The 16,983-nt window shown below is 39.0% G+C and overlaps 2 protein-coding genes across 2 annotated transcripts; one reads left to right on the top strand and one right to left on the bottom strand.

Annotated features, from left to right (window-relative positions):
• The first annotated feature begins 2,864 nt into the window (after positions 1 to 2,864).
• On the top strand, positions 2,865 to 4,619 carry LOC144709852 (large ribosomal subunit protein eL22y-like). Its single transcript, XM_078583507.1, has 2 exons — positions 2,865 to 3,225; positions 4,394 to 4,619. The coding sequence occupies exons 1-2, from the start codon at positions 2,978 to 2,980 to the stop codon at positions 4,536 to 4,538; spliced, it is 393 nt and encodes a 130-aa protein (XP_078439633.1). The 5' UTR covers positions 2,865 to 2,977; the 3' UTR covers positions 4,539 to 4,619.
• Positions 4,293 to 8,007, bottom strand: LOC144709842 (S-adenosyl-L-methionine-dependent methyltransferases superfamily protein). The gene is made up of 8 exons (XM_078583496.1): positions 7,746 to 8,007; positions 6,430 to 6,602; positions 6,245 to 6,365; positions 5,482 to 5,606; positions 5,266 to 5,394; positions 4,777 to 4,884; positions 4,632 to 4,707; positions 4,293 to 4,521 (listed from the first exon to the last, which is right to left on the bottom strand). Exons 1-7 carry the CDS (start codon positions 7,975 to 7,977, stop codon positions 4,633 to 4,635), a joined length of 963 nt encoding a protein of 320 aa, XP_078439622.1. The 5' UTR covers positions 7,978 to 8,007; the 3' UTR covers positions 4,293 to 4,521; position 4,632.
• Positions 8,008 to 16,983: the final 8,976 nt, after the last annotated feature.

Here is a 16,983-nt window from a genome sequence, read left to right as displayed (position 1 = left end):
CCACTAGCTTTTCAACCAAGCACGATGACCAATTGTATGAATCGATAGTTCCTCTCGAACTAGGTCAAATTACTATCGCGATGCGATCATCAGAAGGGTAAAACTAACCTGTCTCACAATGGTCTAAACATGATTCACTTGAAGAATATATTAGTTATTTGAAGCTCTAATAACATGGATTTATGATTATTTGAATGAGAATAAAGACATAAAACTATAATAAGTTACTATGGTAATTAACCTGTTATTTGTGATTATCAGATATGAACATAGATGTTGAATGATTTTAAACAACAGATACTGGAATGAAAAGTAATTAACATGAAATATGATTCTCTTATTTTAATCTGATTATACAATTTTAATCTTATTTTTTAAGAGATAGAAGAGAGAGAAGAGAGAGAGAGGGAAGAGAGAAAGAGGGAAGAGAGAGGAGAGGGAAGAGAGAGAAGAGAGAGAGAAGTGAGAGAAGAGATAGAAGAGAGAGAAGAGAGAGCGGGAAGAGAGAGTAGAGAGAAGAAAGAGAAGAGAGAGAAGGGTGAGAGGGAAGAGAGAGTAGAGAGAAGAAAGAGAAGAGAGAGAAGAGAGATAAGATAAGAGAGAGAAGAGAGAGGGAAGAGAAAAAGAAGAGAGAGAAGAGAGAAAAGATAAGAGAGAGAAGAGAGAGGGAAGAGAGAGTAGAGAGAAGAAAGAGAAGAAAGAGAAGAGAGAGAAGAGAGGGAAGAGAGAGAAGAGAGATAAGAGAGAGAAGAGAGCGAAGAGAGTGAGGAAAGAGAAGGGAGAGAGAGGGAAGAGAGAGAAGAGAGAGAGAGGAGAGAGAGAGAGAGAGAAGAGAGTGAAGAGAGAGAGAAGAGAGAGAGAGAGGAAGAGAGAGAGAGAGAGAGAGAGAAGAGAGAGAGAGAGAGAGAGAGAGAGAAGAAGAGAGAGAGAGAGAAGAGAGAGAAGAGAGAGAGAGAGAGAGAGAGAAGAGAGAGAGAGAGAGAGAAGATAGAGAAGATAGAGAGAGAAGAGAGAAGAGAGAGAGAGAGAGAGAAGAGAGAGAGAGAGAGAAGAGAGAGAGAGAAGAGAGAAGATAGAAGAGAGAGAAGAGAGAGAAGAGAGAGAAGAGAGAGAAGAGAGAGAAGAGAGAGAAGAGAGAGAAGATAGAGAAGAGAGAGAAGATAGAGAAGAGAGAGAAGAGAGAGAAGAGAGAGAAGGGAGAGAAGAGAGTGAAGAAAGAGAAGGGAGAGAGAGGGAAGAGAGGGAAGAGAGAGAAGAGAGAGAAGAGAGAGAAGATAGAAGAGAGGATGAGAGGGAAGAGAGAGAAGAGAGAGAAGTGAGAGAAGAGATAGAAGAGAGAGAAGAGAGAGCGGGAAGAGAGAGTAGAGAGAAGAAAGAGAAGAGAGAGAAGGCTGAGAGGGAAGAGAGAGTAGAGAGAAGAAAGAGAAGAGAGAGAAGAGTGAGAGGGAAGAGAGAGGAGAGGGAAGAAAGAGAAGAGAGAGAAGAGTGCGAGGGAAGAGAGAGGAGAGGGAAGAAATAGAAGAGAGAGAAGAGAGATAAGATAAGAGAGAGAAGAGAGAGGGAAGAGAGAGTAGAGAGAAGAAAGAGAAGAAAGAGAAGAAAGAGAAGAGAGAGAAGAGAGGGAAGAGAGAGAAGAGAGATAAGAGAGAGAAGAGAGAGAAGAGAGGGAAGAGAGAGAAGAGAGAGAAGAGAAGAGAGAGAGAGAGGAGAGAAGAGAGAGAAGAGAGAAGAGAGCGAAGAGAGGAGAGAAAGAAAAGAAGAGAGAGAGAGAGAATAGAGGAGAGAGAGAGAGCAAAGAGAGAAGAGGGAGAGAGAGGGAAGAGAGAGAAGAGAGAGAAGAAAGAGAAGGGAGAGAGAGGGAAGAGAGAGAAGAGAGAGAAGAGAGTGAAGAAAGAGAAGGGAGAGAGAGGGAAGAGAGAGAAGAGAGAGAAGAGAGAGAAGAGAGAGAAGAGAGAGAAGAGAGAGAAGAGAGAGAAGAGAGGGAAGAGAGAGAAGAGAGATAAGAGAGAGAAGAGAGAGAAGAGAGTGAAGAAAGAGAAGGGAGAGAGAGGGAAGAGAGAGAAGAGAGAGAAGAGAGAGAAGAGAGAGAAGAGAGAGAAGAGAGAGAGGAGAGAGAAGAGAGAGAAGAGAGAGAAGATAGAGAAGATAGAGAAGATAGAGAAGATAGAGAAGAGAGAGAAGAGAGAGAAGAGAGAGAAGAGAGAGAAGAGAGAGAAGATAGAGAAGAGAGGGAAGAGAGAGAAGAGAGAGAAGAGAGAGAAGAGAGAGAAGAGAGAGAAGAGAGAGAAGGAGAGAGAGGGAAGAGAGAGAAGAGAGTGAAGAAAGAGAAGGGAGAGAGAGGGAAGAGAGAGAAGAGAGAGACGAGAGAAAAGAGAGAAGAAAGAGAAGAGAGAGAAGAGAGAGAAGAGAGAGAAGAGAGAGAAGAGAGAGAAGAGAGAGAAGAGAGAGAAGAGAGAGAAGAGAGAGAAGAGAGAGAAGAGAGAGGGAGAGAGAGAGAGAGAGAGGAGAGAGAGGGCGAGAGAGAGAGGGAGGGAGAGGGAGAGAGAGAGAGAGAGAGAGAGAGAGAGAGATAGAAAGAGAGAGAGCGAGAGAGAGAGAGAGAGAGAGAGAGAGAGAGAGAGAGAGAGAGAGAGAGAGAGAGAGAGAGAGAGAGAGAGAGAGAGAGAGAGAGAGAGAGAGAGAGAGAGAGAGAGAGAGAGAGAGAGAGAGAGAGAGAGAGAGAGAGAGAGAGAGAGAGAGAGAGAGAGAGAGAGAGAGAGAGAGAGAGAGAGAGAGAGAGAGAGAGAGAGAGAGAGAGAGAGAGAGAGACAGAGAGAGAGACAGAGAGAGAGAGAGAGATAGATGCCCGTGTTATTGTCCTCGGCAGTCACAAATTGATTGAAGCCGGACATGAAAAACCCTAAGCGAGAGTGGGAGAGGGGTAAGGCAGGTCGTCGAAGCTCCCCGGTCTTCGAGTTCTCGCAGAGGGAAGGGCGAGATGAGCCGCAAGGTGAACGTTTCCTCGGCGGGCAGCAAATCAGGGAAGAAGAAGGGATCCTCCACCTTCACCATCGACTGCGCTAAGCCGGTGGAGGACAAGATCATGGACATCGCCTCCCTCGAGAAATTCCTGCAGGAGCGCATCAAGGTCGCCGGCGGCAAGCCTGGCGCCCTCGGCGACGTCGTCACTTTCTCCAGGGAGAAGAACAAGATCACTGTCTCCTCCGACGGTCCCTTCTCCAAGCGGTAAATACGAAATTCTATCTACGATCCGTCCTCTTTCTTCCTTTATCCTTTCTTCTTTGAATTATTTCCGTGTTCCTGATCCGCAGTTTTCTTCGGATTTTCGTTCAGTTCTTCTCCAATCGACCTTTATCCAGATCTTGCATCATAGTGTATGCCTAATTTATATAACGAAGATTTTACGCATTCATGATATTAGAACTTACGTCCGTCTCCGATCCGTCCTCTTCTTCCTTTTTTCCTTTTTCTGTTAAGTTTCCATATTTCCTATCACAAAATTTCCTTTGGATTCTTTTTCACTTCTCCTCCAGTCGGCATTGATGCATATCTTGCGTCGTAGCTTATAACTACTTTCAGTAAATTCTCTTTTCTTCAAGAAAATTGATGACATTTTTTCAAGATTTAAACACCGTCTACGATCAGTTCTTTTCCAATCGACCTTTATCCGGATCTTGCATCATAGTGTATGCCTAATCTCTTTAAATTTCCTCTTGGTAACGAAAATTCACGTCGTTTTTTGAAGATTTTAGGTATTCAAGGTAATCGAAATTACGTCCGTCTCCGATCCGTCCTCTTCTTCCTTTTTTCTTTCTTCTGTGAAGTTTCCATATTTCCTATCACAAAATTTTCATTGGATTCTTTTTCACTTCTCCAGTCTTCATTGATGCAGATCTTGCATCGTAGTTAATAGCTAATTTCAAAAAAATCTCTTTTCTTCATGAAAATTGATGACATTTTTTCAAGACTTTAACACCGTGTACGATCTGTCCTCTTCTTCCTTTTTTTGTTTGGTTCTTCGATTTTCCATGTTTCCAATTTTGTAGTTTTCTTTGGACTTTCGTTCAATTCTCCTCCAAACGACCTTGTACCAGATCTTGCCATCTAGCGAAGCTTCAATAAATTATACCTTCAATAATTCTCTTGTTCTTACAAAAAAAATGATGAGGTTTTTTCAAGATTTTGCATATTCAAGAATAATCCAATCGAAAATTACGTCCTGTCTCCAATTTTTTCGTTTTTCTTTGTTCTTTGAATTTTTCACATTACGTAGTTTTCTTTGGATTCAAGAATAATTTCAAAAATTCTAATCATTTCCACCGAATGGCTTTTTAAAGATTTTTTTCAAATTGATGACATTTTTCAAGATTTTTTACACTCAATTGGCTTGCAGATATCTCAAATATCTTACCAAAAAATACCTGAAGAAACACAACGTCCGGGATTGGCTCCGCGTGATTGCTTCAAACAAGGACCGAAACGTTTACGAGCTCCGCTACTTCAACATCGCCGAGAACGAGGCTGACGAAGAAGATTGAAGAGATTATTACGAAGAATTTCTGTTATTTTTTATTTATTCAGGATTTCTATTTATCTCAAGAAAAGATTAAATTTGGTGATGATAAGCTAACCTTAGAAAAGATCATCGAAACCGTCTTCATCTGCTGCGTCCTCCATTCTCTGAAATTCTCGTCTCCAGTCCTCCATCTGGGTTGTAATTAAAACTGCATTAATCATGGATTAAGAATAAATTTGGTAAAAAAACATAAATCTGACCTGATAATCAGAGAAGCGAAGCTGCTCTGCCACAAAAATGAGATTTTCGTAGTCATCATCATCTCTCAAGTTGACAGTATTTGCCGCAAATCCAAGACTCAAAAAGACCTAAAAAAATCCGGGTCATTAACTAGAAATGAAATAAAATGTAGACATGGTTGTTTGGTTCTGTTCGTTTTACACGAACAAAAAAATTTGCACAAAAGAACCGCACAGGAATAGAACAAAATTCGCACAGCAAACAAAAGAACCGCACACAGGTCTGTGCAATGTTCTGTTCGAATTGTTTTTTTGTTCTGTTCGGAAAACCGAACAGAACGAACAATTATCACAAATTCGCACAAAACGAACAGAACAACCACGTTTAATGAAATGGCACAACCGCAGGGTTGGACATACCCGGCACCATGATTTTGCCAAATTTTTTTTTAAACTAGAAATGAAATGGGGAAGAACTTAAATTGTGTTCTTTTTTCCACTTATTTTTACCTCGTTTACTGTTTGATCATCGATCAGCCTTTTAGGCAATTCTCCCACAATACCAGATCCTTTGGCGGCTAGACTGCTGACTACGGAAAGCACTTCCTTAACCTCCTCAATTGATCTTAGTGGAAATCCCTGCATACAAGAAAACCAGAAAAAATCAGTCTTAATACTATTTTTTGGGAATGAACCCCCCAAAAAAAAATATTGACAGTGTGCAACCTGAATGACCCAAGAACTTGCACTGCCGCCATGGAATCCTCTTGAGCTTAAAGCAGCCTGTAGATTGGGGGACTCCGACGGCACGTGAATAAGCCGGCAAGTTTTTCCGATTTTTGCTCCCACCGCTGGAAATTTCTTATCATAATTGGGTAGAAATAATGTTAGTCCAATCTTTCAATCTGATCTGAGCTGACCTACTGCTGACACACAAGATCCTGGTTAAAGATGCAACACAAGATCTTATAGCATAGTTGGTAAATAATTTTAATCATTTAGTTTTTTGGTCTTTTCCATCATACAACTTTTGTAATGTTCTTTTATTTCTTATCAATCTAATCAATTGATAAAGACTCATCAATGTAATGCCGATTTTCTCAGTCAAATCCGACAGATCATTTGATCAGATCAGGACTGCTCTAACTCTCAGAACTGTTTTTGAGCTCATAATCATCGTCCTGTTGCAGATGAAGATGAGTTTTCACTAATTCTCATCATCTCGTGCTCTGATCCAGATTAAACAGGGATGCTGAGGAGACAAAATCATCATTGTCATTATGAATGACATTGATGATGGGTACTTGTTAGAGTCCTGATGTGATAACCGATTCTTGAAATTTTAGGGTTATAAATACTTGAAATTGTAGGGTTACGATTCCTGAAATGAGATTTCTTGATTTTGTTAGATCTCCATGGGGATTTTAACAGTGCTCGTCATTGTCATCTGAAGGAAAATTGTTGGAGGGGGATGAAAAAGATGCAGTACCTTCGAGCTTCTGGCGCGCTATTTTGGAGACGATTTCGGAGGAGATGTGGAAGATAATAGTTCCACGGGGCCATTTGATCCGGTAAGGTCTTGTATCGAAGCCGTCTGAGAAGAGAACGATCTGCAGGGTTTCAGAATTGTGGAGGCAGGAGACGGCCAAGGCTTTGGCAAGATGAGTTAATTACCTGTTTAACTTCGTCAGCACTGGCGCCGCCGCTCGCTAAGCTGAGGATCTTGTTGTCAATGAACTTGGTAGTCAGCACGTAATGGCTCGACAACGGGGACAAATCTTCTTTGCTGCACTCTTGATCCTCGGCAGAGATGAGGCAGCCGGCGTATAAGTCGATCAACACTGGATCTGAGGATTTGAAATTTTTGTCAAGAATAGTCAGAGTTAAGTAAATTTTGTTTGTGCAGAGTTAAGTAAATTTGGTACCAAGAATGAAATTGTCCAAACAAATTAATGATTTACTCAATTCCAAGCAAACTGTGAATATCCAAGAAATGCTCTGAGTTCAGTCATTGATCATGCTAGAAGAAAGAAAAGAACAATAGCATTGGTCGTCCATGATAGATGAGAGATCTCCACTGCCGGCCTCTGGATCTCCACTTGTCATGGATAATGTCAAGTGCGGTTTCTCTCATTTAAACTGATTAACATGTCCAAGCACTCGAAATACATGTATCTTAATTTCTTTCTTTCCCGGCATAATTTGTTGACTAAAGTAAGAGGATTTAAGATTTTTCTTAATGTCTTTTCAGAATGGCATTAGGCACAAGCTTTGAGATCAAAATTCGAAATCCCGAAATCAGAATTAGCATAAACTGGCTTTCAACAGTTATTCTGTTGAAAATCTTTTCACGTTCTTGTAAAAAAAATACCCAAGGCACAAACATTGAATACTGCCAGTGGGTAACCACGAGCTTAGGAAGAGAAAAAAAGTAAAGAGCCACGGTCGATTCAATCAGAAATCAGAAATTGAGACAGTCGAAGAGATGGAGGGAGAGGTAGTGGTCGACCTACACCATATCTGGAGTTCAACAATACTTTAGCGCGATAATCGTCGATCAAAAGCTGATAACAAGCGTCCGGAGAACAGATATCTAGAGCAGGACGAACAATGAGTGTAGAGGAAAGAGTAGAACATAAACATCACATCCAGCCAGCGGATAAAGAGCCATAACCGATATCCACGCCGCGAGGAAGCGAAAAAAAAGAGCAACGAAGGAATGTCGATACAATCTGAATCATCGAATAAAAAAGAATGGATAACAGAGCATCGAATTCGACCAGTGGACAAACCGCCATAATCGGTAGCCACGACGCAATGCAGTGGAAGAAAAAAGCAATTAACGAATCTCGGCACAATCGGAAATCAGAAACCAAGGAGGCAATATTCGATCTGCGCCATATAATTTGCGGAATAATCATCGAACAACGGAAAGCGAGCAGGAATCAAGACAAGAAAGAAGAGAGATTATCCGAGATTGAATGTATTACCAGGGCGGAGAGACTCGCTGAAACGGATCGAGGCTGCCTTTGATGCCTCGGCGAGAAGCTCATGAGGAGTTGCGCATTCGCCGCTGCCGTTCACGGCGAATAACCGCGCGATTTCCCTCCTCTTCCGGCAATCGAACTTCATCTTCTTCTTCGTCTGCGCACGATCAGACGAACTTTGCAAGGAAGGGGGAAGAGATCGGAGACCGACGCATCTCGAAGCCCCGTACACCATCTCTACTCTTCCCCCTTTCTGTCATCTCGAGACTCGTATTTATTGTTTCGAATTTTACGTGTTATCCCTCGAGATAGAATTACTACCTCAGTAGTCCTTTTTGATAATTTATTTGCTTATTAAGATAAAAGAGCCGTTGCGTCAGTTAGAAAACTCAACACAGAGAGAGAGAGAGAGAGAGAGAGAGAGAGAGAGAGAGAGAGAGAGAGAGAGAGAGAGAGGCACATAGGTAGATAGATAGATAGAGAGATGCACATAAGTAGATATATAGAAAGAGAGATTGATAGATAGATAGAGAGGGGCACATAGGTAGATAGATAGATAGAAAGAGAGATAGAATGATAAAGAGAGAGACAGAGAGATATAGAGAGACAGAGACACAAAGAGAGAGAGAGAGTAAGAGAGAGAGACAGAAACACAAAGAGAGAGTAAGAGAGAGAGACAGAGACACAGAGAGAAAGTGAGAGAGAGACAGAGACAGAGAGAGAGTAAGAGAGAGACAGAGACACAGAGAGAGTAAGAGAGAGACAGAGACAGAGAGAGAGAGTAAGAGAGAGACAGAGACACAGAGAGAGATAGAGGGAGACAGAGAGAGATAGAGAGAAATAGAGAGACAGAGAGGCAGAGAGAGACAGAGAGAGATAGAGAGAGACAGAGAGGCAGAGAGAGACAGAGAGAGATAGAGAGAGACAGAGAGGCAGAGAGAGATAGAGACACAGAGAGAGAGATAGAGAGAGACAGAGAGACAGAGAGAGATAGAGAGAGACAGAGAGGCAGAGAGAGACTAAGAGAGAGATAGAGACACAGAGAGAGAGATAGAAAGAGAGATAGAGAAAGACAGAGAGAGACAGAGAGAGAGATAGGGAGGGAGACGGAGAGAGAGATAATATGAGAGAGAGAAAGGTAGAGATTATATGAGAGACAAGATAGAGATAGTATGGGAGAGCGAGAGAGAGAGAGAGAGACAGAGAGAGATAGAGAGAGACCGAGAGAGAGAGATAGAGAGAGACAGAGAGACAGGGAGAGACAGAGAGAGAGATAGTAAGAGCGAGAGAGAGAGAGGGAGGGAGGGAGGGAGAGGCGAGGAGCCCGTGGTGGAGAGAGAGAGCACGTGCAAAGGCGAGCATAAAACTCAAAGGAGAAGAGCCTCAGCACGTGCCCTGCTTCTCCATCGCGGCCTCTCTCGCCGGTCGACAAGACCATAAAAAATAACCGAGACGAGAAGACCCCCCCGTCTCTCTGCATAAACCGCAAAGAAGAAGGCGATAGTCCGATAAAACAAACGCAAAACGAACGAGTATTTATAGAGAGGGAGGAATGGCGAGAGTAATCGAGTGGCGAAGGAAGGCAACGCATTAGATCTGGGCGTCAGATAGTTGGATAGCATCTGAGATATTCTCTGCAGATATCATGGCTTTGCGCAGGACGCAAGATCCTGCGCAAGCCGGGCGTATGAAGCTTTTTTCTGTGTCTGCTGTATGCAGCCGTGTACGTTCCTTAAGCTGCTGGCTTACTATGCTTTTTCGCTCTCTGGGACCTCGCCTTCCCCTTTAGGCAGGCATTATCATTTCTCTCACCTTTTATGAGCTCTCCTACTGCAATCCGATATTTAGATTTCTCTTTCTCTCTCTTTGTCTCTCTCTCTCTCTCTCTCTCTCTTTCTTTTTTCTATCTATCTCTTTCTCTCTTCCGCTCTCTCCCTCTCTCTCTCTCTCTCTCTCTCTCTCCCTCTCTCACAGTCACTCTGTCTCACACACTCTTTCTCTCCTACTCTATCTCTCTATTTCTCTCTCTTTCTATCTTTCTCTATCTCTCTATCTCTCTCTTACTCTATCTCCTTCTATCTTTCTCCATATCTCTCTCTCATCCACTCTGTCTCACTCTCTCTTTCTCTTACTCTATCTCCTTCTATCTTTCTCTATATCTCTCTCTCATCCTCTCTGTCTCACTCTCTCTTTCTCTTACTCTATCTCCTTCTATCTTTCTCTATATCTCTCTCTCATCCTCTCTGTCTCACTCTCTCTTTCTCTTACTCTATCTCCTTCTATCTTTCTCTATATCTCTCTCTCATCCACTCTGTCTCACTCTCTCTTTCTCTTAGTCTATCTCCTTCTATCTTTCTCTATATCTCTCTCTCATCCACTCTGTCTCACTCTGTCTCTACCTCTATATCTCTCTATCTCTTCCTCTCATCCACTGTCTCACTCTCTTTCTCTGCCTCTCCCTCTCATCCACTTTGTCTCACTCTCTTTCTCTATATCTCTCTCTCATCCAGTGTCTCACTATCTCTTTTTCTATCTCTCTCTACCTCTACCTCTCTCTTTTTCGTCCACTCTGTCCCACTCTTTCTTTCTCTTTCTCTATATCTCTCTACCTCTCTCTCTCTATCCCACTGTCTCATTCTCTCTTTCTCTATCACTCTTTTTCTATCTCTCTCTTTCTCTATCGCTCCCACATACATTCTCTCTCTTTCTATATCGCTCTCGTTATCTCTCTCTTCCACTCTCTCTCTCTTCTACTCTTTATTTCTCTCTCTTTTTATCTCTCTCCCACACAAACACTCTCTTTCTCTATCGCTCTCGTTATCCCTCTGTTCCACTCTCTCTCTCTCTCTCTTCTACTCTCTATTTCTCTCTTTTTATGTCTCTCTCTCTCCCACACACTCTCTCTTCCTCTATTGCTCTCGTTATCTCTCTCTTCCACTCTCTCTCTCTCTCTCTCTCTCTTCTACTGTCTCTTTTTCTATTTCTCACTCACTGTCTTCTAGTCTCTCTTTTTCTCTGTCTGTCTTTCACACTCTCATTCTTTTTCTCTCTGTTCCCCATAGATACGCAATGGTTTTGACAAGGAAAGATTAACTTCAGGTTGCGTAAGAATGTGGGTTTTTCTTGGTTGATGATTATCTTGTTGACTAGCCCTTTTGTTCCATCAGTTTTAATGTGTATCCCTGTGAACGGGCAGATTATGTTTTATTTTTATCAAGAATTTGTTGTGCAGAAGGAGAAATAAATGTACGAGTATCATTCATATGGAGAGAGAAAGTAGAAGAAAGTTATGCTCAGCGCATCTATGGGTGGAATAAGTGTGACCTAGTTCCATTCTAGATGGAGGGAGAATGAGTACCAATTGGCCAAAGAAAATATCTATGAAAATAAATATGTATCAAAATAAGTATTCTCCTGTGATGTACTAGCCTGATAACTTATTAACGTCTGTTTACATGTTATAAATGATACTCTATCTTAAGGATTTTCTCCTTATGTCGATGAATTATTATTTTAAGTTCCCCAGCATATTTGCTCAAATGCGCTTCAACTCCACGCAGATGTGAACACTTGCTAATTGCATCCCAGAACGTTCAGTCTATTCTAGAGAATATATATACCTTAAAGCGTACTAGCAACCTTTCCCAAAAAAAATAGAGCATCAAGTTCTTATCTCCCCCCAGGATTCCCTTTCTTAGATTCAAGTCGATGCCCTCTTCAGCCACCACGGCTGTTCCTCAAATAAGTCTACTCATACACATATGCTTCTCGTCATTGTTATTTGAACAGTATAAGACACATGATTCTGTTTTAAAACTGAATTTATTCTAAGAAAATAACCCCCATATTATATTAACATAGGAAAAAGAGTACCAGAAACTATAGCATTTGATATGAAAACCATAAAAATGTTTTATGAATGTCCAAATTTCCGAGAGTAATAAACAAACAAGTCAACACCCAAAGAATGAAGTTAAAATTTTTTCAATCTATGTTCAGTCATGAGGACATGTTAAGACATTCTACAGACTTTAAAATATAGGAAATAAATATTTTTAAATATAATTAATGGACTTCTTACTTGATATTTTCCTTTATCTTTATATGACTGTGTAATTAATGACTCAGCTTTAGGTGCAGTTATAGGAGTGGAGATCAATCATTGTTATACAGTAAAAGATTGGAAAAAAAATGTTAGAATGTAGAATTAAATTCTATATGAAAGTAATATGTGCATTCTCCCCTTGCTTGCTGACCTATAATTCACCAATATGAACTCTTCGAACTGTTGATTCGTCTTTGTTCCAAAAACTTCATGTTCTGCCGTCACAAGTTACTTTTACTTTGTAGCGTTTATTTTGGAACATCAATTCATTGTTTAAAAATATTCATCTTCATCTCCCTTGACATTGTAACTTCAGTCCTAAATATTGTCACCCATCCTATGACAACAACTGAGTTTATACATGAAAAATTCAGAAAATTAATATTAAAGTTACCATAATGATTTTTAAAAAATTTAAATTAACTTTTCTAATATCAAATTTGATATTATTCATAAAAATTGGTTCATATAGAACTAAACCTTCATAAATCTTCAAAGAGAAAAAAGTAAAACAATTATCAGTGTAATAGCGAAGGAAATCATTTCTAGTTTATGCAGGATTGTTTGAAGATATTTTGGACTAAAAAATGATAAATTGAACTTATTAATTTTTAAAATGCTCATAATAATATTTATGTAATGTAATAAAAACTTAGAAGGGTGAAATCATGTTAGTTCTTTTGTCTTGTAATCAATTAGGAAAAAAGAATAAGAGCAATCACATGAATCTATCTGTTATCTAGAACCAAATAAAAAATATTATTATATGTTTTACACATAAAAATATGAACTCAATCAGATGATTGGGGATTTACAACCTCAATCCGCTAACCCAAATTCCAGCTCCTGAAATTCTCTTTCATCAATAAAAAAAATAGCAATGATAATTTAAGGTGGATCATATTCTAAAAAAACTGATGCATTAAAAATTACAAAATATAAGGATATGCTTAGGTTTGTCTGTATTAGTCTGTGGGGTTTTTAACAAAGACCTAAATCTTACCTTAAGTTTGGTCTCTTATGGTCCATACTTGTTCGGTCCCAGTCTGGTCCAGACTGGTCCCCCTCTGCTTAGGTTGACTAGTCAATGGCAAAACCAAACTAGAAAGTTTAGTTTGATGGGTATGTTGAGTATCCACAGATTCAAAATCCCTTGAGATGAATGCCGCTTCCCCTCCCCTCCTTTTCTTTCCCCCTCTCTCTCAATCTCCCTCTCTCAGTATTTCTCTCTCCACACTTCTGTTTCTTCCTAGAAATATAAAGGGGGAATATTGAAGGAAGAAAAATTCAATAACAAAATAGGTTTTGATGGTTTCTTGAAGCCTTCCTTTGAAGAATGACTCTACATCAAGTGAGTGCCCATGGATGGTCAAATATATGGCGGTTATCCTGAGCTCAATAGAAACCTCTCTAGTGAGTTAGATTTAATATTTTTCAGAGTTTTACAAAAAACTCTGGTTTGACCCTTGGACCTAAACCTGGCCAACCAACTGGTCCATCCTCAAATGAAGGACTTGCGGTACCGGTTCAATCTGATCAAACAGGTCTTCGGTCCTAAAAGTCCAACCCTAGATATACTATTTTATTTTTTAAATTATATAAATAAAATTAACATTTTTCTGGTGCCTAATTTTCCCTATAAAAAACTAAATTTCAGGGAAAACAGATCTACAAAATAAGTAAACTGAGGAACAAAGAAGTAATTATTTTGAGGAAAGTTAAATTTGGGGTGATATTTATTGCATTAATCACATCATTATTCAATAAAATATTAAGAAATAATCATCAAAATTATCATCCTGTAGACAAAAAATCATCATAAGGTAAGACATCAGCGAAAAATAAAATTAAGCGAGGTGAAGGAGGGGGCAAAGACAAATTATTCTTTACAACTACCATTTTTTTGATGTAAATAAATATATTATGATTGATTTCCACTTTTGGTTTTTTTAAAATTTGAATTAGAACTGGATAAATAATCATTCAGAGTATTAGATTGGATGAGTAAGTTGACTCGAGATTAATATATATTGTATAAGAAAAATTTGAATGATTTTTTTGTGGTTATTGAAGTGGGAGATAATTTATCATTAAATTTATTGACATAGAGGCAATGTGAAAGAATTAAATAAGAAAATATGAATAGTTAAAAATAATAGATATTTAAATTAATTGAGCATATATTAACGTAAATACTAGAATATTAAGTTAATATGGATACTAGAATATATTAACATTGTAAGAGTTTTATTGAGCATAGAGAGTATAATTAAAATGGAATCGATAGGTTATGGATTTGATGTTGGAAGATAAGATGCTTTTGACATCATACTTGCTGTGGGGTTAAGAAATTTTAGATTTAATTTGGATTGTAATTGTGATATTAACTAGAATTCCACTTTTTGGCTTAACGTATTCACAATGGTATCCTTCTATTACTTTTTATCTCTCAGCTAATGTCGTAATAGATGTTTGGGGATACAATAAATATTTTTAATGAGTCATATCATAAAAGACTTTGGTGGTTGAATAATAAGGATACTTGAGTATATATTTCTAATATGCCTTTACATGTATTCATGTGTTCAATTTGTTACTACGACTCATTGATAACTCAGATTTTAGAGGTAATTAGTGATGATTTAACTTCATTAATTAGTGTTGTTGGTTTGTCCAAATTAAAACAACAAAAATTATAATAACCTTACTAGCCTAGGGAGAGTAAGGGTCGATCCACAGGGAGTAAGGGTTTTTTCTAATGAATTTGCACTTTACTTATAAAATTTTTGGGATTTTCTAGGAATATTTTAAACCCAAAATAAAATAGAAAATGAAAGAAATAACCTCCGGCGGTGAAGTGGCGGTGGGGTGGCGGCGCTGAGTGGTGGAGGTGTGCTGGCTCCCACAGGCAGCGCACGAGTATGGTGGGAGGCCGGCACTCTGGACTTGGTCAAAATTTGGCTGGGTCCGGATGCTAAATGGGGCAGGTGGCTCGGCAGAGGAGAGAGAAAATGGGCATGCACTAACTTTGCTCTAGAACGAGTTCTGGAATGAATTTTTGAGCGTGGTCAGATGTGTTGGAACCGTCTGGATGTTGGCTAGGTGTTTCAAGAAATAAGAAGTAAGAGTGAAAATAAGAAATAAGAAGGTAACCTCTTTGTCACACCCTCCAAGGCCCAATGGACTTCTTCTCCTTTCCACCAACTTCTTCAGCCGTGGATGCTTCCTGCTCAGCCTGGCACTCACTAAGATGAATGAATCTATGACTCAATTGCACTTAGGCCACCAAACATTACTTTGGATTAAATCACAAGATTGAATCACAAAATGAGACCCTTAAGATTTTTAATACATTGGATGGCCAGATCTTCTTTTCTGGGTCATGATCCATGTCCATTATGGTCCTCCAATCAGCATTGAGACCTTTGAATATACCTGAGGGACGTTCAAGAATTATTTCCTTAATTAGCATTAAAGGTGGTATCTTTAAGTCTCCACCCTTGGATTATTTATGGATTGAATGGCTTAATCTTCTTCTCGAGCTTTGATCCACGTTCAAGGGTGTCCTCCAATCAGCATCCAAGAACCTTAAATGCTCATAAATAGTCATGACTGGACGTTCCCCTTGCCCTCCTTTCTTTGGCCCAAGATACCTCTCATTGTGGGCTTAATGGAGCTTCTTTAGTGGGCCTTTAGACTAGAGCCAGCTGTCTTGATTTGGGCCTCCTTTCTTGGCCCAGGGTCATGGCTGGGCCTGCTCCTTTGGGCTAAATAGCTTCTAATTCATTTAATTATCTACTTTAGTCATGAAAATTTCACCTAATTCCTGCATCTTCCACATAAACTAAGAAGAGAGTGAGTTTTATTCCACTTAACTCAATGAGTTAAGTGGGGTTAGTCCCATAAATGACAATAATCAACTCAACTTTAGAAAAAGGTGATTTTATTCATGATTTTTCACAACTTAACTTAAATGTTGATAGTATATGCAGATAAAGATAAAGAAGTAGATAAATTAGCTAGAAATGCACATCTTTATTACTATCATTTTGGAGTCATCACCCATTTTATGATTTATTGTATACATTTTGTCTTTTATTCATGCATAAACATGTTGAGCATGAAGACCATTTATTATATATCATTTTAGACAATTTAACCTAAAATAATATGTATGAAAATGAATATTAAACTATTCTTGAATTGTAAATGGATTTTTGGCATTCATTTGAAAAATAAATTAATTACCCTAATATCAAAAATATATTTGAATATTCTTATATTTACCACATGATTTATATGATTATTGAGTGAGATAATGCCATGTGTACTTTTTTACATCTTATTGGAGTTTTATTTCAAATGTATGATTTAGGTGAATAGTAGACATGGTCGTTCTGTTCTTTTTGTGCGAATTTGTGCGAATTGTTCGTTCTGTTCAGTTTTCGGAACAGAACAAAAAAAATTAGAACAGAACATAACGCAGACCCGTGCGCGGTTCTTTTGTTCACTTTGTGTGAATTTTGTTCTAGTTTTGTGGGAATGTGCGAATTTGTGCGAATGTGTGAATTTTGTTCATTTTTGAAAAAAAAGAACAGAACAAAGAACAAGGCCCTGTGCGGTTCTTTTGTGCAAACTTTTTGTTCGTTTAAAACGAACAGAACAGAACGACCATGTCTAGTGAATAGTAAGTTAATTTTGGATGAAAAATGGAGAGATCAGAAACCCAAACCATGACCTAGACTAGAACAAAAAATCCAAGCTATCGCCTCGATCATCAAAGAGGCCTACTATATAAGAAGTTGCTTCTTCAAGTTCATTTTGGCCCTTTCTAAAAACATGAACAAAGAAAGGCAATAATAGTATAACTAACCCTTAATTTGAATGTGAAAAATCTATTTACAAATGTAATATTAAGGCACGAGGATAATGGCTGGAAATCAAGTAATCCTAACCCACCAAACCCTTGGAATTAAACCCAAAGGACTGTAGAGTTTAGGGTAGTCTGATTTAAACTCTTTTCCTTTTGCTTTGTATCCCATCTTGGATTGCTGATCCCAACTTTTTGATGTTAGCCTAGTGCATCAAATTTCTTTGATTCATTATCATCCTCCAACAGTGTGGAAGATAGAGTTC

The sequence above is a fragment of the Wolffia australiana genome, chromosome 1, assembly GCF_029677425.1.
Source record: "Wolffia australiana isolate 7733 chromosome 1, ASM2967742v1".
Classification (NCBI taxonomy): domain Eukaryota; kingdom Viridiplantae; phylum Streptophyta; class Magnoliopsida; order Alismatales; family Araceae; genus Wolffia; species Wolffia australiana.
This window is presented reverse-complemented; position numbering and strand designations above follow the sequence as displayed.